General features: G+C 32.5%; 3 protein-coding genes across 3 annotated transcripts; 2 read left to right on the plus strand and 1 right to left on the minus strand.

The window, feature by feature from the left end:
* The first annotated feature begins 50 nt into the window (after positions 1-50).
* Positions 51-2,510, plus strand: LOC111801891 (annexin-like protein RJ4). The gene is made up of 6 exons (XM_023686109.1): positions 51-394; positions 544-689; positions 900-1,118; positions 1,541-1,753; positions 1,928-2,020; positions 2,128-2,510. Exons 1-6 carry the CDS (start codon positions 319-321, stop codon positions 2,338-2,340), a joined length of 960 nt encoding a protein of 319 aa, XP_023541877.1. The 5' UTR covers positions 51-318; the 3' UTR covers positions 2,341-2,510.
* A 3,000-nt stretch (positions 2,511-5,510) lies between these two features.
* LOC111801791 (annexin-like protein RJ4) lies at positions 5,511-8,629 on the plus strand. Its single transcript, XM_023685946.1, has 6 exons — positions 5,511-5,744; positions 5,902-6,047; positions 6,594-6,812; positions 7,165-7,377; positions 8,015-8,107; positions 8,218-8,629. The coding sequence occupies exons 1-6, from the start codon at positions 5,669-5,671 to the stop codon at positions 8,413-8,415; spliced, it is 945 nt and encodes a 314-aa protein (XP_023541714.1). The 5' UTR covers positions 5,511-5,668; the 3' UTR covers positions 8,416-8,629.
* Positions 8,630-9,282: 653 nt separating this feature from the next.
* Positions 9,283-12,698, minus strand: LOC111801790 (annexin D4-like). Its single transcript, XM_023685945.1, has 6 exons — positions 12,569-12,698; positions 10,842-11,014; positions 10,542-10,766; positions 10,219-10,452; positions 9,835-9,906; positions 9,283-9,754 (listed from the first exon to the last, which is right to left on the minus strand). The coding sequence occupies exons 1-6, from the start codon at positions 12,609-12,611 to the stop codon at positions 9,545-9,547; spliced, it is 957 nt and encodes a 318-aa protein (XP_023541713.1). The 5' UTR covers positions 12,612-12,698; the 3' UTR covers positions 9,283-9,544.
* Positions 12,699-14,446: the final 1,748 nt, after the last annotated feature.

Raw genomic sequence — 14,446 nt, forward strand, 5'->3', positions numbered from 1 at the left:
TTATTAATTTAAATTTTTTGTTAATAAAGGTTTAGAATTTTAAGGATATTTTAAAAATTGGGTAATAAGAAGAGATTAATTTTTTTAGAAAATGGAAGATAAAAATGCGAGCAGGTTGATCCTAAATCAATGGCAGCCATAGTTGTCTGCCACGTTGATTCCTGAGAAGCGTCAATTTGAAGAAGAGAGCGGGTGAATTCAGCCGGGAGTCCAAGTTTTAGAATATAAAGAAGGAGGAAGAGACAGAAGGAGAGCATTCTGTAGCATAATCTGCATATAGCCAGTGAGAAATCGATTCGAGGTTGGAAGCTTGAGGTTATGGCCACTCTTCGTGTTCCTGACGATGTTCCTTCCCCGAATGCCGATGCAGAAGCCATTAAAGCCGCTCTCAAAGGTTATCCATCCATCATTATACATTTTGTTTTCTTTTCCTTTTTACTTGCTCTGATCGGTTCGTCTTAGGATGATCGGGATGTGTTTAGGCTTGTGATTAGGTGATGATTCTGATTGTCTTTCTGAATCTGTTGTTCCTTCTCTCTGTAGGGTGGGGGACTGATGAGAAGGCCATCGTCGCGGTGCTTGGCTATAGAAATGCAGGTCAGAGGAGGCAAATCAGGATTGCTTACGAACAGCTTTTTGAAGAGGATCTTATTAAACGCTTTGAATCTGAGCTCTCTGGCCACCTCGAGGTTCTTCTTCTTCACCGTGTTTTTACTCATTTCTTTTATGTTCTTCGTATTCGTCGTCATCTCCCTCATAATCATCATGAACAGTATCGGATACTGTTCGCGATCATCGAAACCATTGCATTTTCTTCCCATTTTCTTAGAAGATCGACCGATTTTCTTGTTTATACGATTTTTGCTGATTCGGAGCTCGATTGTTTGTTGTGGAAACAGAGAGCTGTGTACCGATGGGTTCTAGATCCAGAAGACAGAGACGCTGTGTTGGCGCACGTAGCCCTAAGGAAGCCAAGTGAGGATTTCGCAGTGCTTGTTGAATTTTCTTGCATTTACTCTCCTGAAGAGTTCTTGGGTGTTAGAAGGGCGTATCAACACCGTTACAAGCGTTCATTGGAGGAAGATGTTGCCGCCAACACTCACGACGAATTTCGCAAGGTCCATAACTTATCCTTATTCCATTTTATCAACTCCATTTTCCATTGTTATTGGTTTCATGATCGTCCGTATTTGGATCTCTCTGAACTTAGAACAATAATCCACCATCGCCATTTTACAGATCAAACTTTTCAATTTTGTCTTTTGGGAATTCAAATTCTTATAGTTATTCCGAGAATCGTACTGGAGATTTGATACTAACTTATTCATTGAAGGCTACTTGGAATAAGAACAAATTCTAAATTAGGGGAAACTCCGAAAGAGATCGATGAATTGGGAGATTTTTAAAGTGGAGGAGTCTAAACTGATGCCACTTGAACATAGAGATTGTAATGATATACAAGAGAATGACATGAACAATGAAGATTGAAGATAATAGTTTTGGTGATTGTTGATTGTTGGTTTATGATTAATCAATGCAGCTGTTGGTGGGATTAGTGAGTTCATATCGTTACAATGGAGATGAGATCGATTCAAAACTAGCCAAATCAGAAGCTGAGATACTTGAACGTGCAGTCAAAGATAAGAATTTCCATCATGAAGATGTCATAAGGATCCTAACCACAAGGAGTAGGTCACAGCTTATTGGAGTTTTCAATTGCTACAAAGATGCCAATGGCATTACCCTCTCCAAGGTACAAAGCTAAGAGTACTCATCCTAGATTACATTGATATTAATGTTCATCACAAAAAACCAATTTGATTGATAGTTTAATATTGCTGCTAATTTAAGACGAGATCTTCGAAACAAAACAACTTCGAAGCTGAATCATGTTGTAGTTTAAGTTGGTATCTGTTCTTTGTTGCAGCAATTGGGTGAAGACCGTGCAGCCAATGCGTTCACTGAAGCTCTAAAAACTGTGATTCGATGCATTAATAACCCTATCAAATACTATGAGAAGGCAATGAACTCACTCTACCAAACTAGATTATGTTGTTCATTTGTTAATTGTGAGCTTGGACCGTTACAATTTTTGACATCAAATAATCCATCGGTATCATCTTCCAGGTAGTGCGAAATGCAATCAAGAAGGTTGGGAAGAGCGACGAGGATGAATTGACTCGAGTGGTGGTGACGAGGGCGGAGAAAGACCTGAGGCAGATAAAGGAGGCTTATCACAAGAGAAACAGTGTTACCCTTGATGATGCTGTGTCCAAGGAAACCTCTGGTGACTACAAGCACTTCATCCTTGCTCTTTTGGGTAACCAAGCTGATGATTAAAATCACTACTTCTTGAATCCAATAATATTTTCGCTACCTATGAGTGTTGTGTGTCGGCTTGTAACGTATAATAAGCTCGGTTCGTGCTCTGAGACTGACTTGTTTCCGTCGAGGAACACTTGGTTTTGTAACAAATGCATATTTACGTTAATTACATTGTTTTTGTTCAACCTCGACTTTATGAGATATATGTTTTTGATCGATAGTAAACTTTAAATTTTAAAAGTTACCGATGATTATCATTTAAAAACTCTAAATAAAATAACATTAAAAAGATTAGAAATAAAAGCAAAATTGAAATCAAATTCTTCTTAGGGCTTTATTTATTTATCCCCATGCATGCATTGGTTGATCCAATAAATTATTTCGTTGTTCAAAAGTGCCCTCCAAAGTTTTCTGTCACCATCAATGATCACAATCAAATGTTTTAAAAATAGGAGGGCAATAAAGTAATTTTCTTTTCCGACATAAATCACTTTTTGTACAAGTCAATTATTATCCATGCAACCCATTTTGATACAATATGAGATGGCTCAGTGGAATATCCCTAATTTTTACTTCTAGTTTGATTATTTAGACAATTCAATGTAATCGTTAACTATCCACGTGAGCTCGGAAAGAGCTACCGTGTAAGTGCAAGGGATCTAGACGTGTAGCCTAGTAGCTAGTGATAATAATGTCTACATATTCTTCCAACCATATAATACCATAACTGGAACGTGATCACGTTTAACCTTAATGGAAACTTAAGTCCCAAAATACTTTTTCTTCTTTTTTGTGTTGTGTCCCATTTTAAGCACGATTCTTCCATAACTTGGACGTGATCATGGGTCTACCCATGACATTTGGTGGTCCATCTACTTATTTTCTGTGTTTTTAATTTATTTTTTTCTTCATATCAATTATAATTGAAAAATAATATTTTTTAAACCATAATTGTGGTCAAACTCAATTTTTTTTTTGTTCTATAACTGTTTATGTCATAAGTTAATTTTAGACTTTAATTAAGTTTGCAACAATTTTAGTATAAATACTTCTAATTTTGTTATAATTTAGGTTTGTAACAATTTTAATAATTAATTTTATTATAATTGAGTGTCGAATATATTTATAATTAATAAATATTAAAAAAAAATACTTAATTTTGATTAAAAAAATTAAATACATCAAATCTCCGGAAATAAAGTTCTAGATCTGTGACATTTATAATAAATAAATATTAATAATGTTATGAAATTATTTAAAAGAAAAAAGAGAGAAAAAGAAAAAAGAATTATGTTTTCTTATTACTATAAAAGTTTTGGACTATATTGATGCATAAATTAAAATAAAAAGTTAATTAAAAATAAAGAAAAAAAATAAATTGAAGAAGGGAATATATCTTTTTCAAAAGCTGCCGAATGCCAGCTCACCTAACCCAATTAGGTTATTCAAATCAAAATTGGCAAACTAATTCAACATACCTAAAACATCTACCAGTCTAAGAGTTAGTAACACGTCTCCCCCGTGTCTAAAAATCGACCCTCGAGATTTGTATTTATTTAATTCTTAAATTTTTTTAAAACGTCTAATGAATTTCTAAACTTTTTAATTTTGTATCAAATTCGATACATTTTAAATTTATTTATTTTAAAATTTTAATTTAGTATGTTAAAGATTTATTAGATAAAGTTAGAATAATTAAGTATTAAATAACTATTAAATATATCAATTTTATTTTTTTTTTCAAAACAATTTAAGTATCTTAAATTAATTTCTTCCACGGTATTTTTTTTAAATGCTAAATTTGAAAAATATTTTTAAATAATTTCAAATTAAACTTAAATTATATTTTATATTTTATCTCAAAAATATAATTATCTAAAATAAACTTTCAAAAAAAAAAAAATACTCTCTTTTTTTTCAAAATAACTTAAAAAAGTGATTAAAAACTGTCTTTTAAATTTTTTTAAAGGTTTATTAATTACCCTTTTTTTTAAAAAAAACTTAAAACAAACACTTTAAACTAAAAAAAAATTTAATTAAAAAAAAGTATTACAAAAATGTCCTTATAATTAATAATACGAACATAATACTAAAAGACGAGAGTATTTTTTAATTTTTTTAAAAAAAGTTGAAAGGAATTTATTAAAAATATTTTAAAGTAAAATATAAAAGTTTTTTTTTTTTTTTTAAATGATATATATATATTTTTTATGATAAATAGAAAGTATAAAAATAAGTTATTTAATTAAAATTAGGAAAATTATAAAAGTATTAAGAGAGAGAAAGCGTGTGCGTATGGCGTGAATATCAAAGAAGAACAAATGAATGCATTTTCCCAACATCCAAATACCAAGAAAGGCACCAACATCAGGGCTCTGACACAAGATTCGCTGTTCCAATTCAAAATTAGATAACCATATCTCATCTTTAAATTAATATAATTCTAAATTATTCAACGACATCAATGTCACACCTATCGTCTATTTGATCCTATCGTAGTTCTTAATCTCATTGTTATCGAACCTTTATTAGTCTTCATATCCAAAAATACATGTTCATAATTAATATTGAAATGGACGTAAATATGTGTGAAATAAAAAATATATATCCGAGAAATGAAATCAAATCAAACTCTGTTTGATTTTTTTTTATCCCAATTATGGAGACTCGAGACGATCTATTTATTTTTTATAAATAAAATATGTGTAGAATAATTGGTTGTATTTATAAATATTATTAAGTTTATTCTGATATTTAACTTTTTTTTTTTTTATTTGTTCAAGAAATTATATTTAAAAATAAAAATCATATATTAAAAAATTATGATTTTTTTGGATGTGGACCGCTATCAATTTTGAATAAAAAGGGCAAAATTGTAATTTCATCTCCCGGGTCTAAATAAAAGATATTTTTTTTTAGAAAAATGAAAAGCTTAGGGAGGCTATTTTTTACGATTACCCAACTAATTCCCTTAATTTAAGAAAACAAACAAAGCAGCGGCTGACACGTGGTATGCAGTAATTTTGTTGTAGTTCACCGACCGGTGAGGTCCGAAGACCGAACCCAAACCACGAGGGTAAAAGCCTGAACTCAACCACTCACTATTTTCCACGTGTTCATGAATTTATAATTCTTTTTATTCTAATATTTATTTATATTTCAAAAAAGAAAAAGAAAAATGTGAAATTCTGGGGGAGGGCTAAACGGCGTCGGGTTTCCGATATTTGTATAAAACAAGGGAGAACTAAAGACGTGAAGGGAAGAAAAAAAACGCTGTGTTATTTGTGCTTGTGAAGTGGTAAGGAAGTTTGAGAGAATCCAACTCTGAGAAGATTTTGAGGTTATGGCTACCTTGACTGTTCCTCACGATGTTCCTTCTCCCAATGTTGATGCTGAAGCTCTCAAAACCGCTTTCAAAGGTATCGATTCGATTCGATTCGATTCGATTTACTCGGTTAGGTTTGGTTGAGATTGATTCATTAGTTTGCTGAATCTGTATTTCATTCATTCTGTTTTGTTTGATTACGATTCTTTGATGTGTTATGGTTCTGAATCTGTTTTTCTTCTCTTGCATAGGCTGGGGAGCCGATGAGAAGGCTATAATCTCGATCCTGGCCCATAGAAACTGGATTCAGAGGAAACACATCAGGATTGCTTATGAACAGCTTTTTCAAGAGGATCTTATCAAGCGCCTTGAATCCGAGATCTCTGGCCATTTCGAGGTTCTGTTTCTGTTCTTTCTTTTTTTTCTTTTTTAAACATTGTGATCATGCTCGTGTTCATCGACTTCATCAGCTACGCTTACTACTGTAGCTTTTACAGCTCAGTCCTGCTCATTGTTCTTTGTCTTTTTTCAAAAAGCGATCATCGTTCTTGTATACCTTCTACTATTGTGTACATCTGCTCTTACAGTTCAGTCCTGCTCGTTCTTCGTCTTTTTTCGAAAATCGATCGTCGTTTTATTTTCCTTTTACTGTTGTGATCATGTTCTCTTCGTCATCGATCGTCTTTGTAATCTTTACCGTACATGTGTGATGTGTTCTCATCGTCGATTAGCGGCACAATCGATGTGATGATGCCGATTGTGTCAGATCGATGATTACAACACCTATTTGGTTTTCCGCCACAGTTTATTCACTGAAAAAAAGAAAAGATCTACTCTAGGTTTTTGTTTGCCAAAAAAATTGTTTCGATGATCGATTTGGTCAGATTCTTATTGTTTTGATGGGTAAAGTAGCTAGTGTTAAACTGTTTCGTGGCTGAAACAGAGAGCGGTGTACCGATGGATGCTGGATCCAGAGGACAGAGATGCCGTGTTGGCCCACATAGCCATAAGGAAGCCAAAGGAGGATTTCGCGGTGCTTGTTGAACTTTCTTGCATCTACTCACCTGAAGAGTTGTTGGGGGTCAGGAGGGCTTACCAGCACCGCTACAAGCGTTCCCTGGAGGAAGATGTTGCAGCCAGCACTAATGACGATCTGCGCACGGTCCATAACTCAACCCCCGCCTCTTTTTTTAGAATTGTATATTACATTTGAAAATGATTTAATTAGATACTCATAAACATCTTCTAAATTAGGTAACAGAATAAAGAATTAGTATTTCAGGAGTAGAAAAGGATTTGAAAATTCGTTTAAAACATTCTAGAGAGTAGAAAATGTTCATTGGATAATTGCAATCTTAATTGATTTCAGATTTTTTAATTAAGAATAAGTACTTGTGTTTAATTAAAAAATATACACATTTTATTATCCTCCGAGAATCAATTGTGTATATTATAATCTGGTATGATCATCTGTTGAGAGGCTGTGGAATGCTGACGAAATATAAGTGTTGCAGTTGTTGGTGGGATTAGTGAGCACATATCGTTACAGTGGACCTGAAGTAGATCTAAGCCTGGCGAAATCTGAAGCGGAGAGACTTGAGCGCGCAGTCAGAGACAAGACCTACTATCATGAAGATGTTATAAGGATCTTAACCACAAGGAGCAGGGCACAGCTGGTTGCTACTTTCAATCACTACAAAGATGCTTATGGTGTTACCATTTCCAAGGTACAGAACTAACTATTTGACATCATTTTTGGTCCTACTCTGTTTCTGTTATTTCTTGTTCTGAAATGATGGATGATTTTTCAAGTTGACAACGCTATATAACAATATGCATGGAGGGATAGTGGAGTTTGAATCAATAGACCATATTCTGAGAGTGTCTGTGAGATCGCACATCGGTTAGGGAGGAGAACGAAACACCCTTAAGGGTGTGGAAACCTCTTCCTAGTAGATGCGTTTTTAAAAATCTTGAGGGGAGGAGAACGAAACACCCTTAAGGGTGTGGAAATTCTTCCTAATAGATGCGTTTTTAAAACCTTGAGGGGAGGAGAACGAAACACCCTAAGGGACCATATTTTGATAGTGTTTGTGAGATGCCACATCGGTTGGGGGGGAGAACGAAACACCCTTAAGGGTGTGGAAACTCTTCCTAATAGATGCGTTTTAAAAACCTTGAGGGGAAGTCCGAAAGGAAAAAGTTCAAAAAATACAATATCTGCTAATGGTGGATTTAGGCTCTTAGAGCGTTTGATCCACCATGAAGTTTTAGGACAAAAGAACTTAAAAAATTCAGCTATGTTGATGAATAGAAATTCGGGTCAGTTTATATAATCTAAACAAGTTTCACTTTGTTGTATAGCAAGTGGGAACTGATACTGCAGGCAAAGAGTTCACAGAAGCACTACGAACTGTGATCCGATGCATCGATGACCCAATCAAGTACTATGAGAAGGTGAATAAACTCAAAATCATGTTAAAAATTAAGCGTTTAGATCTTCACTGATTCTTAGAATTGAAAAGAGCTTCAAATTGTTGATACTCCCATCTCACTTTTTCTTTCAGGTGGTGAGAAATGCAATCAAGAGGGTGGGGAAGAGCGATGAGGATGCGCTGACACGAGTGGTGGTGTCGAGGGCAGAGAAAGATTTGATGCAGATAAAGGAGGCTTATCACAAGAGGAACAGCGTTACCCTTGACGATGCTGTGTCCAAGGAGTCTGGTGACTATAAGCGTTTCATCCATACTCTTCTTGGTAACTAAACAACGCCGATTCTCAACTCTGCTTGGTTGTTAGCAGTAAGGATTATCATCATCATCATCATCATCATCCTATTATGAGTATCTATAATAATCGGCTTTCTGTTAGTGTTTATGTGTGTTGTTTGTTATGTAATAATATGCTTGGCGTCTGAACCGCTACCTCTCTGGTTTTGTATTAATATCAAGACTTTTAGCTCCGTTGTGTTACATCCAATGTGCTTCCCTTTCTTCTTTTGAACCTCCCTCACAAAATTCTCTTCTATTCATAAGGTTTTCGTAATTTCCTTTTGAATTAAATTGTTGCTTTCTTTTCCTCTTAATTAGTTATTGATATTTATAAAAAAAAAAGTTTAATTTTATGTCTAATAAAATTCTAAAATTTAAAATTATTTAGTAGGTTTTTATATTTTAAATTTAAGATCATTAATAATTTAATTATAGGGTTTTCTTTTTTTAAAAAATTGAATTGAAAGCTTGCGGAATTATTTTGGAGTGAACATAAAATTGAAACTTTATTCTGTTATTAAACTATTTATATCTATAATCTATTTGACACGAATATAAAAGTTCAAGTGTAATTTAACTAAAATATAATAATAATAATAATGATAATGATAAATTGTCTTGTAATTTAACTAAATAATAATAATAATAATAAATATAAATATAAATTGTCTTGTGATTTAACTAAAGTATAATAATAATAGTAATGAAAATGATAATTATTACAGATCTTTATTGTTATAAACTTCTCATTTACGACAATATAATTAATTAAGATTTATTTCTCAGCCAACGACCAAGAAAAATCAATACTTTTAATTTAATTTTATTTTTATAAGCTCTAAACTTATAAAGTTACTAACAGAAAACAAGCATAGAAGTTCTTACTAGTAAGAAGGCAAATTATTGGGTCTCTTGGTGCCTTCACCAAATTATAAATTATTCAAAGACAAGTTGGAAAAAAGGCACAATAAAAGTGGCAATATTGAGATGAATTAATTATAGCAGAAGAGAAGAACACAGAACCATAATAAGCAATAAAGAAGCAATACAAACATTAAATTAAAACACAACAAATTTGTTGGATCAAACCTGATCTTGATTGTGGAATCAATCAATCAATCAATCAATCCGATCTTGCCAGCAAAGTGAGCAAGAAATCCTTGTAACTTCCATTGCACACACTCTCGATCTTCTCTTCCAATGAAACTCCAAACTTATTTTTGAACTCTATTTTGATCTCCTTCATGTCTTTATCAGCCCTTGTCACGATGATTCGAGTCAGTACTTTTTTTACCTTCTTGTCCGCATCAACTTTCAGCGACACTTCCAGAATCTGAGCACACAATAGGAACCCATATACAGAATTTTGATCATGTATTGATTAGAAAAGTAATGGGTTTGAAATTTACATACATGAGTGAAGTATTTGACAGGATTGGCTAAGCATAACACTGCATCTTGAAGCTTCAAGTCCCAGTCAAGATCCTACCAAATGGGAAAACATAAATTAATATATGTTCTCGCCACCAAAGATTCTTTGGACCTAATATATGTTTTTCCGTAACGATTCTAGATTTCTACTAACTTCGAGTCACTGTCGTCGTCATAACGAAACAATTCTTATGCAGAATTAAGTGTTTTAAGATGAAGTTTATGTTTTATGATAGAATTTAAACACTTATTCCTGCACGATAATGATGACATTATAATGACGGTAACACCTCTAAATATATGAAAATCTAAAGTCGTTACATTTTCATTAAGCGCCTTAAGAGAGCTAGTGGATAAGTTAAGTACCTCATCAATGGATCGACCAGCAGAGATTTTCTTGTAGTGATTGTAGAGGACATGGAGGAAGAGTTTGCTTCTTGTTGAGAGTATTCTCACAACCTCGTCGTCTTCTATAAGACTACTCTTTTTGCTGCCTGCTTCCTTAATTGCACGAGCAAGTTTTTCTGCTTCTGACTTTGCTATCTCCTCCTTGTACTTTGGTCCTTCGTATCTATAAGCACTCATTAGTGCAAACAAAAGCTGCATTTCAAAACAAATACATTTGGGTTCAACTAACACTTTTGGTCATTGAGATTTAGGTTTTTTTTTCGAAACGGACACGAACAAACCTTGCGTTCGGGGGCGTTGATGTGGGACGCAACATCTTCTTCAATAGAATGATCAAATAGGGAATGGTAGGCCTTTCTTGCTCCCAAGAGCTCATCAGATGTTCTGGTACAAGCTACTTCTAATAGGATGTTGATGTTTTGGCTGTCATGGCCTTTGCTCAATGCTTCCCTCACCAAACGAGCATCTCTTTCCCATGGATGTGTTGTCCATAGCACAACAGCATTCTGTATGATCCACATATATGTTCATGTAAATTCTGTTCAAAAGTTTGCAACACAATGGAAAAACAGAAAGGATACCTTAAAACGCATGAATTCATGCTTCAGAAGTCGCATGGCATGCTCCTGCCATCGCTCAAAGGAGCGTTCATCTTCACTGAAAATATGGCTACTCTTTATTCTGAAGAGTTTCTTGTGCTCGTGATCCCAATTTCCCAATGTATCTATCATTGCCTTCTCATTTATTCCATGCCCTGTTTTTATTTCACATTTTTTCAAAATTATTTTCTTCTTGCTCAAAACAATAATATTCACATACTTCTATAATTCTTTTTTAAATTTTCTACTAATACTATTTTTTAGTATTAATTTTAAAAGTCTCACTAAAATTTCAAAAATCTATAAATTTAGACATAAAAAATGGATGATGTTCTATTAAAGTTAAAAAAAATTATATTCGTTAATAAATAAATCATCTTATATTCTATACATATCATATAAACAAACAAATATCAATAAACTCGTAACCATCTCAGGATAGGATAAACATTATAACTTAAAATTTCTAAATTTCTAATGAAAAAAAAAGAAGAAAAGATAAATAAAATTAAAATTTTAATTAATTCAATGTTCAAAAAGAAATTATTAACTAATTCTAAATATAAATTCTAACATTAACAATTTATTTTATTATCAATGAAGGGTTAATTCTCTTACTAGCAATGATCTTATAAATATGAATAAAAACTCTTTCTCAATAGCATTGATCTCTGTTCATTGCTTAATTATAGTAGAAGGTTTTAAAATGAATTAGCTTTAGTTTCCATTTAATAGATCTTCTGTTCATTTTTTTTTTTGTTTCTAATTTCTTTGCCTATTTTTTACTGGAAACAAATATCATATGACCATTTTATTTTAATTATATTACTTTCAAATAATTTAACATTTCTTCATTTTTATTTTGAAATTAATTTTTAAATTGACTTAACAAAACAGCATTCACAATTTGGGACCAAAAAGAGATACAATATACAAGTACTTCTAAAATTTATAGATAATAGATATATAAGAAATAAATTTTTTAACAAAAATTAATTACAAATTAACAATAAAAACTAATTTTAAAATTTATCAAAGGTGCAAAAGGTATATTTGGACATCTACAGGGGCATAAAGGTAATTTCACAGAAAATTAATACTGAAAATTGCAGACAGGTAACAAAAATTCAAAAATTAGGAATAGAAAATCTGAGCACAAAATTAAATGGAAGCAACAAAGATTATTCAAGTAAATTTCTGGCGTTACGATCCGTACGTCCATATAACAGCGATATTTCGACTTCACGGATAAAACTGAAGAAATAATGCAGTTGAAAAGAAAAACAGAAGATATTGACGTCCTGGCCGGAAACCGTATTTCGGCGAAGACCGAAGACTTTATGAAGTTTTTGCGATAGAGCATGATAAATAGAGAGAAACTACTATCGTTTCCGGAAATTGTACTCTCCGGCAAAGACCAAAGAGTTCATGAAGTTTTCGCGACAGAGAAACAGAGACACTGAAATCGCGGCGGAGATCGTGTATCTCTGGCGAAGATCGAAGAGATTAAGTAATTTTCCAATCGAAAACTCAAAAACATACTCATTCTATATTCCGAATCAAGAATAATGAAGATCGAGTAAACGACTCCAAAAAATTTTGCAATCAAGAGGAGCAAAAAGAAAGAAACAGAAACGATGGAGGAAATCCAAAAAAATCAGACAGAAAATCAGTTCGTGTAATGTAAGAAGAAAAATCAAGAGTTAAACCTGAGAGAGCTCGAGTGAGAACTTCGATCGCAGAATCCGCCATTTCTCAATTCCTTGTCCGATCGCAGAGAAGAAAGAAGAAGAGGAAGAAGAAAGCAGCGTAACTCACCTCATCACAGTTCCTCCCGCGTTATAAAACACAATCCCTATGCCCATTTTCGTCATTTCCCCTTCTTTACCCTAACAACTTTATTAATTTTGTTTTAAGAATTAACTAAAATGCAAAACATTTTATGGTTCGCTCGTCCAATAACTAAAATTTAAATATTTATTAAAAAAAAACTAAAAATTTAATATTTTTATTAATTAATCAAAAATAAAAATAAAAGTTTAATTCTTTTATAAAAATTGGGTCCTTTTTTATAATCAAATTTGGAAATAAAATTGTTCTATTAATGTTAATTAATTAGTGTATTATTAGTAGGAATTTTTTTATAATTCAAAAAATAATTTCTATAATATTTATTTCAACTTTTTTTTTTTTGTTATTTTTGTATCAATAAATTAAGTTTTGTTCTCAAATGGTTTCTTATATGATATTTAAATAAAATACGTTGTTTTTATTTATTTATTTATTATTATTATTATTATTATTTTGTTAAAATTATGAAAATTTATTTTTTAAGTTTGTTATGATATAAGTTTAAAAAAAAAAAAAAAAAAATCAGTTTTCAAACAATAATAATAATAAAATAAAATAACGTTGAAAAATAACGCTTTAATTTTCTAATATAAAAATGACGTGTCTAATAAAACTCCCACTCACCCATAATGAAAGTTTTCGTTTGTTTTCCTTTATTGCAATTTAGTCCTCAGAGTATTTTGCTATTCCGTCCAAAAAGTTTCTTAACTTTCAAATTTCTACCTACATGTCACGTTATTTTAATTAATGCCCCTTGATTTTGATGAAATGACAAGATGGACCCTACTTTTACTTGAATTACATTTTCGACCCACAATTATTTATTTCCGTGGGGCCCACAAAATGTACCTCGCCTTTGATGGCATTATGTCGTGAGACACATGCGCAAACACACTGTGTATATCATATGATATTTCATTTTCAACCACATAAAATATTTTAAATTATTTTATTTTCTATATGTTTGTTTATGTTGGTGAAAATAACTTCAAACGAGTCGGGATCATCAAGTTCTCTAAAAATTAGACTCGGACAAAGGAACATAGACCAAGTCGACTCGACCATGGTTAAGACCAAACTCTGAAACTAACCAGAGTTCAATCAACCAAGCCATTTGATCTCGTGTCTAGAGGCTCATTGAAGAAATAACTTGCTCTAGTAAACCTTAGTTGGATTAACGGGAACGGTCCCAACCTAATGCAATACCAACAAACTTCTTAGAAACTCTTATCGAGGTAGGCTCACCCAAACCCCAACTTCTTACTAGATTTATCCTAGTCTCTAGTTGGCTTAGAGATCCGAGCATATGTGGTAGAGTGCAATATCAGTATTCTTTATTTCAGATGAGTCCTTCCTTTAATGCATTAAGATTTTATGGATCTAGCCAGAAAGGACCGATGCATCAACAATTTAGAGCCAGTGGTAGAGACGAATGCTCTGTCGGTGAGAATGAGTAATGTAAACTGAGTTGTAGAATGAAAAAGATGCATTTTGAACAACAACACCCTCATAGGGTGAGTACAAAGCGATAAACACCATAAATCTTACTTTGACGAACTTTGAAAAGTAAATCTAGGAAGTGGTCCAAAATTTTGACCTCAATCCCGAAAACCCCTAAACCACTTGAATCCAATTATGAAAATCGAAACGAAGGAGACCGATCAGACTAAGGTGACGCTCATTCATAGCCAAAATAAAATCTGAACGTGTAGGATGAAAATGAGTCTATGTCCCTA

Source organism: Cucurbita pepo, chromosome LG09 (genome assembly GCF_002806865.2).
Source record: "Cucurbita pepo subsp. pepo cultivar mu-cu-16 chromosome LG09, ASM280686v2, whole genome shotgun sequence".
Lineage (NCBI taxonomy): Eukaryota > Viridiplantae > Streptophyta > Magnoliopsida > Cucurbitales > Cucurbitaceae > Cucurbita > Cucurbita pepo.